Source organism: Hyalella azteca, unplaced genomic scaffold (genome assembly GCF_000764305.2).
Source record: "Hyalella azteca isolate HAZT.00-mixed unplaced genomic scaffold, Hazt_2.0.2 contig12211, whole genome shotgun sequence".
Lineage (NCBI taxonomy): Eukaryota > Metazoa > Arthropoda > Malacostraca > Amphipoda > Hyalellidae > Hyalella > Hyalella azteca.
This window is the reverse complement of record NW_025942174.1, coordinates 69,263-87,209: the sequence shown is the minus strand read 5'-3', so window position 1 is coordinate 87,209 and position 17,947 is coordinate 69,263. Positions and strand designations below refer to the sequence as shown.

Sequence of the window (17,947 nt, the reverse complement as noted above, 5' to 3'; positions counted from 1 at the left end):
ATTTTAGGAGTCGAGCATGAAACCTTTAGCTTTGAAGCAATCAAAAGTAAAATGAAACTGCAACTGTGATAAAAGATAAAAAAACACGCAATGAAAGTGAAAACTACAACGCACAGCATCCAGTTGAGTGAGCTGTAGAGATCAGGATCAACAGCCTCTATGTCTTCAAGGACGATAGGCTTGTTCAGCAGCATCTTGTAGAAAGGCATCGCGAAGCCGCCGTCGATATAGTGACCATGGAACACGGCCAGTCCAATGACGCGGCCAACGAAATAAAAATACGCCAAGTGCTCCTGCAATCAAATTCGGAAATCAGGAGCGTGAACAATTCGAAATAAAATTTAAGTTTACTTTGAAATATTACAATAAATACAAAAAAATAGTAAAAAATAGCATACCTAGTAGGACAGAAATGTTCAGGAATTATGTTCAACAGCAGCATAGGTTAAACACAGAAAAAAAACAATGAATAGGCAATCCCCACTTACTGGGTTCACATTGGAGTCAGGGTTGATCTGAAGAGTGTAAATATCATCCCTGGAGTACTGGAACAGACCGTAGTATGGGTTGAGCATTTCATGACTCAGCAGATACAGCCACTCTCGCGCAATGCCTCCGTAATCCAGCCCTTCCTCCCCACGGAATTTAACCATGAGTCTCTTCTTGAGGTCCTTTGGCCGTAATTTGCTAATCTGGCGGAACGACTCTTCGAACACCTCGGTGCGGGGGATGTCCAGACGACAGTGACCGCTCTGAGGTACCTGCACAAATTGCAATCCAAATTTTATTAATAGATATCAAAAGCCATAACTATATCCTGTTCTGGATTATGAATATTTCGACAAAAAAGACGTATTAAAAAAATACATTAAATTCATAAAAATATAATAGAACAGCTAGAATAATTGTGTTGATTGAGCTTGAAGCAAATCTTACAACGCAGCATTGTGGAAGTTTCTTGTACGTCCAAATATGAAAAATGGTGTTCTTAATCACATACTTTGCTACGGTTCGCACGCTGAGGGTTTCAGTTCCCTTTGGAGACTGGGTACTAATATAAACAAAAATTGTCGTCAAGGAATACCAGCACAATAAAATCAATCAATGAGTAATTCAAAATCAATCCCAAACAAAATCAAATTTCAATTTTTGAATCATAATTCCCTAGAGCTTGGACAAATATTACGTCAAGATTTAATATTAACATACATAAATTGAGACAGTATCTCTATCAATAAATATTCACCGAGGCACAAGATGATCAATTCAAGCCAATTCAATTTTGTGTGGAATTTCAACGTGATAATAATCAACCATTAAAATATGCAAGACATGAACACAAACTGACTTGACAAGAAAGCTGCGCACGAAGCACGTTGAGTTTGGCGACCAGGTCGCGGGTATACTTGGGCGGGCAGTCATGGCCTTCCCCATCAGTAGGAGGGGCAGGATCTTTGTTGCTGTTAGGATTAGGAGCTGAGGAAGCGCTTGACGAGGATGGCAATGGTGGCACTCGACGTATGGGAGTTCTCGATGCGCTGGTAGGGGCGGTGGACGTGATGGTACTTGGCAAAGGGACGGTTGTAGGAGTCGAAGTGGTGACAGTTGTAGCTATAGGATTAGTTGTGGTTAAGGCAGCTGGCAGAGGCGATGACACTACAGGTTCTATAGAAACTACTTCAGACGCAGCATTTGGAGATGATGTTGGAGATGTATGATCGCTAGGACTATTATTACTATTACTACTACTTGTTCTATGAGTAACACTATTATCGTTAGGAACGGGTTCACTAGGCGCTGCGGCAAGATCAGCAGGCGGAGACACTCTGCTGTGTGGACTCGTCGAGCCGTTGGCCAGCCTAGAACGCGACAGCGAGTCAATGAGAACCTCCATAGGATCTACATTTTCAATATTCAGAGTGTCATCACTTGTAGGTATACCAGCAACAGTAGCGACGGTATGGTTGCTACTTGTAGTTGTGGTGGTTGTGCTGCTATTACTACTGCTACTACCGCTACGAGTATCATTTGGTCCCAAATTATTGTTAGTGTTGTTGGTGCTGCTGGTGACTGTGACGGGCTGTGTGCTCGTGACAGCCGATAACATGTTGGTGATGACGGTCGAGGTCGACTCCTGACTTGAGCCTAGAGTGCTCTCGCGGTTCCTGTGAGAATGTGCCATGCAATTATTTTTTAATCCAAAATGTCACTACACAACATAGTACAATTGTCAATTGAACAATTTTCAATTGAAATGAAACTCAAATATTGAAATAAATAATTTTACAAACATCCGTTACACAAAAGACACGAAGCTAGTATAAACAAAAAAATTAAGGAGTGGGTAATTATCTTCACTACTTGAGAGCAATCACCTGAGTATGTTGTTGAGGACGTTTCTGTTGGAGAGCCGAGGATCTGTAAACTGTGTGGTGCGCTTAACATGGTTCAGGAAGTACGGTCGTCCTGATGCTGTGAACCTCAACTCCCAGCCCGTAGGAAGAGGCCCCAGCTCGCTATCCTCCAGCGGGCCCAGGTCCCGGGGTATTCTGGGATCATGCCACGTTGACACGCCTGACTCGGTGTTGAAGTAGTAAACTTGGCCCTGGGAAGTGGTGCGAAGCTCTGCAATATCATCGTTACTTTAGGAGTACTGTATTTAGCATATATGAGAAATACAATCGCAATTTTCCTTGTTGAAAGAGTACACTGGACATGATAAGGATCTGTTCATTTCTGGTAACAGTAAATATAATAAGACAAATAAAATACCTGCTGAACATCTCCGGAAAATAATGAAGAATACCACGTTAAAATAATAAGAAAGACAATCACTTTGATTTAGCAAAGAACAGCATCACCTTGGCACTGAAAAAAATATAACTCAGTACTCACTGCAGTGAGTGACAGAGAACGAATTTTCTCGTCGACAAAAATGTGAAGTCATGGACAAACGGACGGCTGGACGGACATGACGAGCACAATAGCGCTTTTTTCCATAAATGAGAAAATGTGCTAAAAAACCTGGCCCAACGGTAGCGTCTCACCATAGTGCGCGGGCAGATCACCAGGCTGGTCGTGCAGTCTGTTCCTGGTGAGGTAATTCCTATGGCGGGCAGAGCGACGACGCTGCTGAGATGAGGAGCCTCCGCCATCCCCGTGTGGGGTGTTGGGGGAGGAGTGATGGGATCCTGAGGAGTGGCTGGGGGTGAGGGGCAGCACCAGGGCACTCCTGCGATCACCGCCACCGTTGCTGCCACTCATCGTCTCGCTGCGAGCCCTGGCGACGAGAAATTGCACATCATCAAAATGCAGAAATAGGGACTCGTACGTGCACTGGAGACGTATAAACAAGTTATGTGGCACAAAAATTTAAAATATAAGGCAATCCAGCGAAATTTTACAAATTAGTTAACAGATTTATTCAAAGTCAAAAGCCAATATTTATTGGTAAGATTCACTGAGTGAAGACATAAATTTTAGATAAACCGAGTTTAATAGCAGACATTGAGTTTGAAAGTCACGATAAGATTACGATTCAAAACTTGAATTACAAATTTTAGGCGTGTAGGGTTCCTAAAAAATATTCACTGCAAACGTTTCTTTTGAATCATTCAGCGATCATGCGTGCAAAATTTTCCTCAAGAAATAATAGAGACGAATTCAAAGCACAGTTGTGCTTAACTCGAAATCATTAAAATTTAGCCTTTTGTATTCATACTTACATAAACTAGCGTTAATGGGACCTTAGAACCTGATAGCAAGAGCAACGGTTAACGGACCTGCAGATGAAGAGTGAACTTTTGTCTACTGAAGGTATTTCAAGTCACCGTTACTCAAGATACTGATGGCATTTACGACGGTTAACGTAGCAAAATAATTAACGTCATGTCCACTGGCGGAATTAGAGATCCCAGTCCTTCAGATACCTATACCATTGAAGACGGATGATACCTATACTATTCACGACGGGGGGCAACGTATTCGTGATTAAATGGTAATAAATACTCAATGAAGTCCACGTTCCTGAGACGTGCTGTGCTCAATTTTGTAGGCATAAAATTACCATAAAAAGGTCAATTTTGTAGGCATAAAATCTACATAAAAAATGCAAATTTTGTATGCATAAAACCGACCTCCTAACAGGGGTTTTCTCGGGCGTGGACGCGTTTGGCTCGTCGGCAGCAAGGGACGAAGTCTCCCCGCACGCCAGCGCCGCGGCAGGGTTGGTCAGGACGATGTTACCAGCGAAGCACGTCGAGTGGCGACTGGGGCTCGACGAGCTGCTAGCTCTGCACATCATGCCACGCTATATTAATGCAAGAGATACATGTTAACGTGCAGCTAGAGGGAAGTTTAAATAAACTATAATAAAGCGGACAAAAAGAAGAGGGAAAAATGAGACGAAATGGAAGAGTAAAGTAACATATTTAATTTCAAGAGGTGATCCTAATAAAATAAAAAGATTGCAAACAATAAATAGTATTGTTGCACAAAATACATTTATGCTATAAATTTAGACATGAGCCTTCAAATTACTGGTGATTAAAAATTACCTTTTTGTCTTGTTTAACATGAAGCTAGCTACTTTCAAGCCACTCAGGTCAACAGAAAATCGAATAAATCTATTAGCGCAGCGACAAACCAAAGTCAGAACAGAAATTTTAAACGATAATCTTGATCGGACGCTCAAAACTTTTTTGGAAGCCTGGCACAAAACTTTGAGGTTTTCTATCCCTGGTAAGTTTGGTCAGTGTAGGTAATAGGTGCTTTACACAATCACAAATTGAAGCGAAGAAAATTAAAGATTGCAGGATACTGAAAGGGCGCTCTACAGTTCAGATCAAACTATAACTCACTAAGTCTTACAACCCAATGGGGAATTGCACACTGATTAAACATTAAATTAAGCCACCCAGGAAAAAGTTCTGATGAAGTAAAAATAAAAGTTTAGAAGAATTGAACTGAGCACAAAGATAAATAGTCGAAAACAGGGTGAAATTTAACATGCATAAAGGTTAATCATCAGAAACATTTCAGTTACAAGGCCATTAAAGCAGAAATAGGTCAGGCGCTTTACAGTTCAGATCAAACTATAACTCACTAGTCTTACAACCCAATGGGGAATTGCACACTGATTAAACATTAAATTAAGCAACACAGGAAAAAGTTCAGAGTAAGTAAGAATGAAAGATTAGAAGGAGTAAACTGAGTACAAAGGAAAATTAGTCGAAAACAGGGTGAAAATTAACAGAAGTAAATGTTAATCATCAGAAACGTGTCAACCATTGGAAATTACTAGGCCATGAGAGTAGAAAAAGGTCAACACACACGACGCTCTTTACCCAAGTACCATATCCAGAAAGTAGAGAAGACCCACATAATACATGTAAAAAATTATAAAAATTACAGGAGCAGGTTGACACAGTTAAAACTGAAATTGCAGCCTGCACTATTATAACAAAGCTACTAGTTATGTAGGCCCGCATTAGCGGAGCTGTGTGGGCCGCTTACTGCTGCGATGTGGAGGCTGTGGTCCAGTCTGCACTATTATAACAAAGCTACTAGTTATGTAGGCCCGCATTAGCGGAGCTGTGTGCGCCGCTTACTGCTGTGATGTGGAGGCTGTGGGTCTGGGGCGCTCCCAGTGCGTGGTGCGGTTGTTGTGGTCCACGTAGTACACGCGCCCCGCTGCGGTGCGCCGCTCCTCCCAACCCTGCCCGTGTAATGTGTGGTGTAAGAAAATGCTTCTGGTGTGTCAGCGAGCCGGTGATAAAAAAATAATAAAACTACCCTATAAAAGTGATACATCAAAAATGGGGCCAATAATCACACACTCCATTCCCAAGTTTCCGCTTCCAGTATGGCAATTGTTACGTTCGCTGGACGTATAACTTCAGAGTCCCAGCTATGCAGGAAGATGGGCAGAGACCAGACAAGAGATTTCGGGAAATGTATTCGGTGGAATCTGGTATACAACTGAAGGCTTGCTGGCCTTACATTGACATACTATTGACAATATAGTAGTTATATTTGAATTTGATCATTATACGTAAACACGTAACAGTAATCACACACACCTTGCCTACACACTACGGTAAATTATCATAATTATTCTTAGAAACTGATACATTTGAGTTATGAAACGTATATTTGGAGTCAATAAATAATTTTGACTGAAACCAAAAATCAATTTTTACAGTAACCATTACTATCCTTAATTTCCAACAAAGACCCTTAATGAGTTATGAATATTATTATTGTGAACTTATTTCAGAGGCAGATTTTGAAGCACAAGTTACTTTCAAATAGATTTCTAGTTAAAGAATGAGTATGATTAATTTCCCCCACATGAATAAAATAAATTTAAACATTCTTAGGTAGGCAGGTGAGTGTATATTACCTCAGGCAGGTCGTCGGGCCCTCTGATGAGAGGGTTGGTGATGGCCAGGGCAGCAGCAGCAGCAGAGGACGAGCCACTCCTGTTGTCCCTCGTCATGAGAGAGACGATGAGCTGTCCTCGCACGTCACCTCCTCCCGTCGCAGGGTCGTCAGGAAGGTTGCTGCTATCACGTCCCAGCTCCAGCCGTTGATCTGTAGTATTAATGGCTTTATTAACCATTGGTCTTATGGATACAAAACACAGTCAAGGCTACTGGTACCTAAAAACCTGATGACGGGAAAAATAAGGGTGGAACAATGCAAATAATTTTTTAAATTAAGCATTGAGAGTATAAGTTTCATCACACTCTCAATATCTTACAAACAAATGAAGTACGGGCTTCCTCATTGCGAATTAAGCAACAAGTTTACACAAATTATTCATAAGCAAGCAACAAGCTAAGTGGAATACTAAAATCTTCATAGATAGTAACGAGTATGGTAATTTAGAGTATAGTAATTCAGATAATAGTAATAGCAGAGATAAGGTGAAGGACTCACAGCCGGTATCCTTGAGCTGGTTGACGAGCGTGGGGGTGAGCAGGACGCTGCCCAGGAACGCGTTGTTTGAGCCTTTCTTCTGCAGCTTGCGTTTGTTCCACACGCTGATGGTGATCCCATCGCGACTCCCCAGGATGCTGTGGAAAAAAAACAATCAGTTCAGTCGCATAGCTCCGATCAGGCTTTGTAAAGCAAAACGGAGGTGATTTGGTCACAGTTAAACACGAAATTACAATACGAAAGGGTATGACAATAACATTATATATATGTTAGCACTTATATATGTACAAAAATGAGGAGAGCAGGTCAAATGAATGTCAAGTACTATCAAAATTAATGAGCAATCCTCGACGGAAAGATGTCACTTCACATTGATATTTTTTTTATCAAATAAAACGTTAACTTCTACTTTCAATGTCGATGGCGATTGGGATGAATCAACGATTGTGTGTTAAGAATATTAACAAAAAAACAGCTCATAGAAAGAGATAAACTGACTCAATAGGCTTGGGAAGACAAAATACAAGAAGTTCAGCAGCGGTTCGACGAGAACGTGGTAGAAAGCGCGAGGCGGTGAAGACAGCACGAGTTAGGAGATTCGGCTTTGCTTCGCCAACTTGCGACAACTGCTGGACGCGGCGACGAGAAGCAGCGCCACGGTCGCAGTCAGCACTGTAAAGCTGTCTTGTGTTCAGTGCACGACGATTGCGAACGCGGGAACGAGGGCAGCGATGTTCCTCATAGTTATTGACATGCGACGTTTGAAGGATTTGTCGAGACCTGCTGTGGGAACGTCGTCGCTCTGAATTGTTTTTCTTGACACAAGACCTCGAGTTGTTGCCATCACACTTGCAGTGATCGATGCGTGACTTAGTTTTGAGTTTCCCCCTACATTCGGGGTCATCATTACGACGAACAAAATTACTAGCAGTTATTCTTAGAGAAAATTGTTGCTTAATTACATTAATACCACTAATGATGGCTCGTGAGACAATACCCAGGCTGTCTTCACGACGACTAAGACTACGACCAGAGTGACTAGCGTCGCTTGATGTGCGGTGTGCACTGGAATTTCGGTGATCGCAACGTTGGTTTTCGCTGCCTTGGCTTCTTGCACGCTCGTAACGAGTGTACGGCGGTAGCTCCAGTCGGATGTCTTTAACCTTCTTGCTCTTTGTCGGTTTCTTGCAAATCTTCTTATGGATGCTTGAGCAGATGAAACATTTTGAAGGAGGCTTTTCGATTACGGATTCTTTACGCTGAGCCATGGTGCTATAGCAGGCGCACGTGGAATTAATACACCGTTAAATAATTCAAACTAATATCATGTATTCTTAAAACACCACCCACACAGAAACTTTGCCTCCATGAGCATTAAAGTATAGTTTTAAAGAAGCATGAACAACTCTTGCATTGCATTCGAACAGTAAGCACCTCAAAATGTTTGAGTTACCCAAAAATATCTGAAAAAGAAAATAAATCAAGTTGAGCTATTCTCTCACAAATTCAAGCTTCTCATGAAAAAGTGTCGTAGACAAATCCGTCCATTTGCATCGCCGACTCCAATACTGTACGAGTACATAAATGGGTCAATAAACGCATAACTCAGGGAGCACCTGTGCACTGAAGACCACAGCTGTGCTCTGGATGCATCACCTAACTTAGACCAGGCATCTTAGTTCAACACTCCATTGGAAAGCGAAAACGGTACGGTCTGAATTTCGATGCGTAAAACTTTATAATTATCCTGCATATAACTCATCATATGAATTGAATATGGTAAATTATCAATAATTACTCATAGGCCTTATAGATAATCTGAACAATGCACAGTATCACAGCAGGTATATCACATAAAGGAGAATCATTTGCCGATCGCTAACGATTTCTTCTACACGCTGAATAGGCAGTGGTAGTGTGGTACATATACATGTATGTGCCACCGGGTGTATTTTAATGGTCGTGTTTTACACAACTGAGCCACCACCTTTAGTAAATTTCGCTTTTGAACGAGTTTTATTTTTCGGCTACTTACGATAAATTCGTTAACTCTTCAAAACTTGTACGCTATAGCGAAGTCTGAGACATTGGAAACGACAAATAATTCAGTGACAATTACTGACCAGTTTCCATCCTCGCTGCGAGGCTTGCGCCGCACTCGCGCAGGAGGTGAAATGTGGCAACGTTGGTGAACCATGACAAGCGCAAATGCAGTCAAATTGTGAAGGGACGTAACACTATAACCCATGGACCCAAAATGATCAAAAGGCAAGAGATTCCAGCACAAACAAAACTATTTTCTACGGTAAACTACCGTAGACTTGTAACTTGTACACTACACCAATATACCCAGGAGTAACTTGTGCACTACACCAAAACTCCCTATGGACGAAGGTCGGCGACAGGATATTCAGACGCGTCCCTGCTCTTCTTGCGCGCTGAGTAACAACAGAACGAGTAGCATGAATTACTTTCGATTGATATTCGTGGCGAATATTTCGATCAGATTCCAACGAAAAAAATGTAATCTCACCGCTTTCAAGTCGTTGATTTTGGTTCCAGTTGAATTAAGCACTTTCAATTTGAATAACATACCAATTTACCGCGACTAGTCTAAAATAGTGTACATTTTACACGCAAGACGGTTGGATATATAAGTGTCATAAACGTCTATAAGGAATGTTGTGATCTAATTCTTAGACAAATCATGCAGAATGGAACGCAATTTGGTCCGCTATAGCGGCTATACTACCCGATTAGCATAACTCAATTTACGCACCATAAAAGTCGAAATAAATAAATGTTTCTGCAGTGTGTACGAATATCTCAAATCCGTATGGACGAATTCAACATTGACATTGACTCCATTGCAGCTTTGACACTGACATTCGATAATGATATGATATTTGGCAATGATATTCGTAACTAAAGGCCACGAGTGACGAGAGTTACCGTCCATAGACAAAATATCAACTCTTTAGATTGTGAAGACATCAACAGTCGACAATGCTATTCGTATCCTACCTAACAGCCTGATAAGTGATACTAGCAAGAATCATCCTAGTGAGACAACGGATAAAATACTGATATAAAAAACACGGTATCAGTTCGAACTGTTAAGTGAATGAATCGTGTAATTCACAATAAATTGCATCAATGTTGCAGCGATAAAGTGAGGCAAGCAAGAAGCGACCCAGTAACACCTGAAAGTCAGGCGCTGCTGTTTCAAGGGTATTCCGGCTGTATTTTAAATAGCAAGTGATGTTCTGTCTTTTTGCACGGCACACCAAACACTCCGCACTCCGGCGCTGCCGCCGAGCAACTGTCAGTCTGTCAGAGTCAGACACAGACAGACAGTCAGACTCAGCCCACCAACGCTGCATCAACGGCTGAACGCCAACTTGTGCTAAGAAGAGGTTGATCAAGAAATGTAACGTTCTTGGAAGGAGCCTGGGTAGCGATGAGCGCATGACGCGTTCTCGCTTATCATTAATTTAAGATTTCCTGAAATTGCCATTCGTTTCAGCCAAGAGATGACCCTGAACTGAGGGCTCGAATAATTTTGAAAGTTGTGTCAACGCGTCTTAACGAGCACATCAATATAAGTCGTGCACAGACTTTATAAATAATATTTAGGTTATGCACGTTGGAGACGACAGAATTTCATACACTCGAGAAATACAATATAAAACAATGGAACGGCACTAATATGAATAAAGAGAGTTAGATGCGCTTGAAATGGCAAGATACGTACACCAAATGCAAGCATTTTTACAAATAATGAAGAAACTCAATAAATGCACATATCAAGAGACATAGATGAAGAAGCCGCTTGGCTAAGGTAACTTGCAGGAAGGATTCAACTCTTTGAGAAAATGTTGCGGTTTTAAACATTGCTACTTCATTCGTTGTGTATGAGAATTACATGCTCAACTATATTCATTAAACATTAGCCGATCATTTGTCCTGGGGCACATTCCTACATGCAGGCAGTACACAGGCTGATTAACTCTCTAAATCCTAGGAAGGAACAACCAAGTTTTTGCCCTAATGATTATAGGCGTAACAGGAAAATAAGCTATATATGGTACTCGTCTCTGATGCAAGCCATTAATAGTGCCGCAAACTGCAGCAGCACTAATTCTCCGAAGACTATCTGCCCGAGCAAGTTCTAGAGACTGCAGGCAGCTCGCCCCGACCACACACTAAACGCGGACACGTTTTAATCCACCAATTCCAGGGACATGATTCTCAGAAATCGACAAAGTAAATCCAATATACAATCAACATTCAGGCTTCAAACTGAACCTTTTAAGCGCAGAAGTGAAAGTCTAGTTAAGAATGACGTAGAAGTTCTCATCATTGGTGCGGCGTTCGAGGATCCGCCACCTTGGCGCCACGAAGCCGACTCTTGTCACGGTGACATTAAAAGGTTATAGGAACAAGTTCGTAAGTATTACAAACATTACTAAGTCACTAGCTTTGGCCGCCAAGTCCAAATTCTGTTTATTGACTTAATGCCGCAAGTAACCCCCGTGATTTGAGCAAAATTTACAAACGCTCGAATCGACAACAGTCATACGATAGGGAATAGCGGGCACAGTCCCGGACGTGGCTGTGAGATGCAGCGATCGTAGGTAGCGGTATTGAGGAAGGAAGCTTCATCGATGACCTTGCGTACAGAGGTCATTTAGCGGTGCCAGACGCCCTGCAAACTCTATTAATACTAAATTAAGCTAATAAATCGGGGCGTTGCAAATGAGGAGGCAAAGCAACGGAGTTTTATTTTTTTTTACTAAAGTATGCAAGCTGGCTAGCAGCGTTTAGATGTGCGGAGTCAGGCTGCAGAGAAAAAAGACCCAGAGCTTTTCTGCGTTGTGCGGCTTCTTTTCTCCTCACCGAGCAGGGAAAACCGACACATTAACCCTGCAGTAGTCGCGCGCATTATACATGTACTAATCTATGCGTATGAAATCGCGACTTTTTTCAAAACTACAAGCGTTATTTCCGAGCGCTTCCAGGTACTTTCAATAGAATGTTCATCAAACGCGTACAAAATCAAGCCACGTGAGTGTCAGTTACATGTGGTTACAGAAGCTCCTCAAAGCCAGTGGATTACATGCTATATGTATGCCGCGCGACCAATTACCTATGTCGCGTAAACAAACTTTGGACATGATAGTTTATTTCATTAGTGCGTTATTAGCTCTGATTTCAAACTCTAAATGTAATTATTTGACTGCTGGTGGCTGCTGAAATAGCAAAACGTTCATAATTATTTTACTTTTCGGATAAAAATGAACGCCAAGCAGTCTGCTCAAAATTTAGCGCAATATTTGTACTATTTACGGCAATATTAGTGAATGCTGGTGCTTTTCAGCGTTAATGTTTTTACTATTACTTTTTAAACTCAGAGGTTGTAATTAGTGTGTGACTGTGTGCTACTTATATATAACAGAAGGAACTTTATGGATAAGATTCTTACTCAAAAAAACTATGATGGGTGCTCATATATTTTATCTCAATTTACAAAGGGCATGCACCTGTTTGCCGCGCGGCCAATCTCGTTAGTTTTTTTTAACGCGCGACCACTGTTGGGTCAACTGCAGTACTAACAACATACCTACAGTAATTGTGCCCTGTAGCATGAAAAGCATGAAAAAATTTAAATGGATAAGCTTCAAAAACACATGTGAATTCATAGAGTACGGTATTATGGAGGAAACACTCATTGATTATCTTGAACATGAAATTCACAAAGACTTCAAATTTATATATGTTAAGCGTTTGTACTCATTTTACGTTCATGCAGACAAAATCCACATTCGGTCCAACGGTTAGGGCGTATATACATTTACTTGCCCTTCCTGGAGTTGGCAGCTCACTGAAGGAAAATCTAAGATGCACTCACAAAGTATCACACGACAATTTTTTAAGGACACGTTTTTAAACTATTTACACGTTTTCACTTCAATACTTTCTGAAAATTCTCATGCCTCAACTTGATTTAGAGGGAAATGGAAAATATTCATAGTGATGAATCTTCGGCAGGATTTGCGGGAATCGGTCGTATGTGTCGACTCCAATAGCCTTGGAATAAACGCAAGGTTGCAGGCGGTCCAAAAAATATGAAAATTCAAATCAGATATAATAATGTTGATTTAAAGAGAGCTCACACAAATCCGTTGCTGCGTTCATTTTTTTCTAATTATTTGAATGATAATAATATCATCTGAACAAATTGTCGTGCTACCAATACTATCCACTCTACTTGCCATAATAAAGATTGGTAGCTCGTTCACAGATTGGAAAAAATATCACGTCTCCTAAAAAAATGTTTTAATTATAGACGATTATTAATGCGTCGGTAATGAGCGGTTTTTAAAATGCGGTAAACATGCATAAAAATTTTTGCACCCATCAGATATAGTTTATAACCAGACTTGTATAGAATTATTAATTTGAAATCGGAGCTTAAGAGGCCCGTGGAGCGGCCGCCAGGCGCGTTAATCCCTATGAGGGTTCTTAACAATGAAGGCAACCAATAACTCGCCTCCTCAATAAGATGCATGTCTGAAATTTGGAATGGTGATCTGGCTAATTATTTTCAATTAACGGAAAGTAAGATATATTATGTAAACTATGTATTATCACTTTTATCACGAACAAAAATTTTAAACCATATGAAGATCGTAAAATTAGCTACTTTTTCCAGCGCGACAACATTTTCTAACATTTTCGCGACACAAGTTAATTTAACTATTTATTCCTCATTGACCTCTACACAAAGCATTTCTGAATCATTCTTTTAGCATTAGATATTAGTCGACATTATTAGTGGTAAGTGAAAATTCCGTAGATTTAAGCAAGGCCTGACCCGGCCATTGTCGTACTGAGTGTAGGCGAGCCTACGCTGTGGCAATAAATCTTCTGTCGTTCAATGTAAACATTCCTTCTTCCCTCCCTCTTCTCTTCGCAGTTCCTTTCGATCAGCTTTCTAAGCCCTTGTCTTAAACTTACAATGCATGTTTCCATGCATCGTCAATAATATGAAAATGTTGTTAAGGTGATCGTAAATGAGCATCATGCGTTAGGATGATTACGAAGAGTTAATCGAAAGAATGTTTTAAAATATGAAGAGAATGAATGCATAAACAGCACAATTTAATATAAAATTTCCCATTTGCTACCACACGAACGATTATTTTAATGCAAATTATTGAATTAAATGAGCTAGAATATAGCATATTTAATTCCAAACCTATATGGTACTATGCAATCATGGGAGCATTCATGTCGATCTTGAAATTTTAAATGTCAGAAATTCATTACAAACGGTTAAGAGATGTATTTAAATTCGTATTATTCTACTTCTGTAAAAAAATTTTCATGGTTAAAAGGAGCCCTCAACAATACTTTGCCAATCGCTTAAAATAAGTTATAATATCAATGTCAGAGTCGGCACACTGAATTACAGTCATACTGAATTACTGATTCAAATAATTATTACTGTGATTGTAAATAGGATTATTCATATGATAATGAAAGAGGAACATCGAGATGCATAATTTTTAAAGCTATGATGCGTGTTCCCACGAACAGAGTTCCGAAATAATAAAGGCTTCAGTCAGAGCGGTTTTCTTTCCACTTCGATTTTTGTTGTAATGGAGTCTTCCTTCCAAATAAAAGTTAGGTTGCGCTAAAATTTTTGTACAGATTACGAAGAGATAATAGTAATTATGTTTTAAAGTGTGAAGAGAATGAATGCATAAACAGCACAATGTAATATTTAATTGTCATTTACTACAACTTGAACGATCGTGTTACATATTTCAAATAATTGAATTCATCTAAATTTTGTATTCCTGACAGTCGTTTCATCATCGCTTGGTTGTCGTACAGTACTTTAAAAAGGCCACGGGATGCCAATTAGTCACTTGACGTTTCAAGAGGGACCTCCCTCTTCCCGCACAGTTTGGCGGCAAAGATTTCGGGCCTAAGGGCGGGGAAAGCGATTTATTGATGAACGAATTAATTCTTAAAGTAATTATGCTGGATATTATACCTATGTGTGTGACATAATATTTACGGCATGCAGGTCTCTTATTGGCATGTGTATACAGGAAATATATACGCATATACACAGACATTATGGGGATGAGGGTGGAAGGGTTTGTGTGTGCGTGTGAACACATTGTACACGCTCAGTGTGCGTACTTCGTGTCCCCACTCCCCTAACGTCAACCACAGCTGCCCACGACTCCCCAATTTCTCCCCACGTCTGCGGCATTAGGGGTGAGGGTTTCAAGCTGGAGAAGGTAGCAAGTCGTGAACAATATTCAGCCTTGCATAAATCATTCATAACAAACTTTGCATAAATCAACTTTATAAATAAATCATTAACTTAGCATAGATCATTCATAACAAAGAATGATTGGTTGTAAAATATATGGAGCGATCTAAATGGTGATGTTGTTTATGAATTCATTGGAACATATTCAAAAAAAGTTGAAAATTCCAATTTCAATTAGTTAGCACTGCTATGTTACATTCTCCATTACTGAATAGAGAATGAAAACTACAACGAAAGCATGAATGAAAACATATCACGAAGAAAAGAATGTTAAACAATTTTGCACAGTTCGTTAAAGAATTTTTTAGCCTTCCCAGCGAGTGCATGCGTGAGTGCGTTAGAGGGGGTATTTGTAAAAATCTCCCCCCAACCGCTGCCTCCTCCATAAGTCCCCCCGCTTCCCCATCGTTGAGCTCCTCTCAAGTCTAAACCAACCATCCTCGCCGCGTGACGAGATGCAAAGAGTGGATGCTGGCTTTCTACTGAATAGGCGTGAACTGCGTACTCATTTTTACAGGAATTTGAAAGCCGACAATATTCACAACAAATTGCTTTGTGTGTCATAAAATTAAATAATGAAAGCAATCAAAGCTTTAATTAAAATAATAATTGCCATGACACATTTTTGCACAATACTGTTGATGCTTCGTGACTTATATGCATTTTTATTGACATGAAATTATAGTATTTATGCTCGAGCGATCTTTACACGAGCTTATATGAAACAGCCTAAATTAACTTGGTTGTACTATCACGACACAGCATTGCCGTAAATTATGAACGCGTATTGTCAATAATGGTTATTAGTAAGAAAACAACCAATTTGATAATAGAGTAAAATTTCGTAGAATAATTAGTAGTATGTCGCTCGCTGATTAAAAATGTCGAGAAGGGGAAGCGGAGGAGGGCAAGTGTGCAGCCAGACGTAGGATGCGGCAGACGTTAGACGGCAGAGCCTGCCCGAGAAATTTTAACCGCGTGAGGCCGTTTGGGCTCGATGCTGCGTTCACCGACCGCTCCACCCGACTCTTAAACCTTGAACTGCTTGCTATGGACTAACGAATCTGTCTTCTCTCACAAAGGTTAAGTGCAATTTCTTTGAAAAATGCTAAACCTTATGAGGTCTCGATATAATATAAATGCGTACCGAGTGACGGCTTAGGGAAGTCCATGAATAATATAAAGCAATGGTAATACAGTTTAATGCAATACTAGTTCAACAATAAATTGATAAGGACAGTAACAAAACATTCAAGTGCAATCGAAGCTTTAACAGTCTTAGAAAAGATTATCTTATCAGAGTTTCGAAGTTCAGGCTAAAAATTTCGATACAGAAAACGAAGAAATTACAGTTATGGATCGCAGAAAATGAAACTTTTGAGGTAAACTCAAGAATTCAATTTGCAACATCATAGAAGCAATAGTCAAGCTAAAAACAGACTTACTGAAGCCAGATTCATCATTCACGAATAATATAATCATTGCCAAAACTGCGCGATGTTTATACAAGTTTCACACAAAACGAGAGGACGTGACAACATAAGCCAGTAAGCAAGCTACAAAGCTGTTTAATCAAGTCCACCTGTAACGGGCAAATTACCCGCTTTACATGACTCCCTAAGAACTGCTCGATGAATTATCCCATTATCTTGTAATCTTTTGGAATTTACATTTTCATGCAAGAAAATTAACAAAAATATATGATTTATACTATTTCGTGAGGATAAGCACTAGTCTGGCGCCGAGACAGCATGTGCTAGTCCGGGCAGTTCGCCGTCTGGGCGGGTGTGTGTTCACGGGAAGCGGTCGCAGCAGCACGACTTCCGACAATTTCCGACGCTGACAGACATGCGGGCGCTCCGTTTCTCGTTTGTTCTCACCACATAAAGAATTGTTCTAATTGCGTTCATACAAGCGTAAAGTTCATAACTATCGTATGGTTTTAAATTATCAGGTTAGCATACTAAGAGATTAATTTTAATGATGATCTTGGCATGATGTTATGTTCAGCGCACAATTCAACTGCACTGCACTTTCGAAAACTCCAAGAAGACGTTGAATTAAACTGGTAATTAAGCGAATTATAATATACCATATTGACCATGTTTGTTGACTTTATTAGGGAATCGTGTCCTTAATGGAAGCTAAGAAACCTTTCTGGGAAAACGAGCTCACGTGGTATCTCGCTCGATTGAGGAAAAATCGCAACAAAAGCGTTCAGTTAACTCCGCCAAAGATTAATAAGAAGTATCATCGATTACTTTTTTTTGAAACGAGGTATTACGTATGTTCTTAGCTTGAAAAACAACAGAATATATTTACTGCATCAATGATCAATGTAACTCGATGGCGACACGCATTGCACCAACTCCGTCGTGACGTGCAGATGCACAACAAAGGATCTATGCGACGCGCGCGATCCACTCCAGCATGACCCGAGACGAGGCGCGCTTTCTTTTTGTGGGATGCACGGCGCAGTCCTGAGCGCAGCTGCTGGTATGGTAGCACCGGAAACGCCGGAGCCGGTCAATCCAATACTGATATCGTGGATCACATTCAAACAGCTGCACGTTTGAGCTCTTAGCTCAAACTACCGGTACTATGACTGTTATCGTGACTAAGACTACTATCATACTATGACTACTATCATGA

At 40.4% G+C, this 17,947-nt stretch overlaps 1 protein-coding gene across 3 annotated transcripts in view; it reads right to left on the bottom strand.

Annotated features, from left to right (window-relative positions):
• LOC108672210 (E3 ubiquitin-protein ligase SMURF2) overlaps nucleotides 1–17,947 on the bottom strand; it is a 45,442-nt gene that overhangs the window by 6,333 nt on the left and 21,162 nt on the right. The window contains exons 1-10 of one of the 3 annotated variants that reach the window (XM_047883190.1): nucleotides 7,441–8,251; nucleotides 6,943–7,079; nucleotides 6,404–6,594; nucleotides 5,610–5,716; nucleotides 4,137–4,292; nucleotides 3,048–3,280; nucleotides 2,376–2,625; nucleotides 1,349–2,165; nucleotides 489–761; nucleotides 115–293 (exon numbers count right to left, since the gene is read on the bottom strand). In XM_047883190.1, coding sequence (XP_047739146.1) covers nucleotides 115–293; nucleotides 489–761; nucleotides 1,349–2,165; nucleotides 2,376–2,625; nucleotides 3,048–3,280; nucleotides 4,137–4,292; nucleotides 5,610–5,716; nucleotides 6,404–6,594; nucleotides 6,943–7,079; nucleotides 7,441–8,210 — 3,113 coding nt within the window. In that variant the 5' untranslated portion in view covers nucleotides 8,211–8,251. Of the gene's footprint in view, nucleotides 1–114; nucleotides 294–488; nucleotides 762–1,348; nucleotides 2,166–2,375; nucleotides 2,626–3,047; nucleotides 3,281–4,136; nucleotides 4,293–5,609; nucleotides 5,717–6,403; nucleotides 6,595–6,942; nucleotides 7,080–7,440; nucleotides 8,252–17,947 lie in introns of those variants that run through there. The other 2 variants (XM_018159843.2, XM_018159844.2) reach the window with 2 other exon arrangements.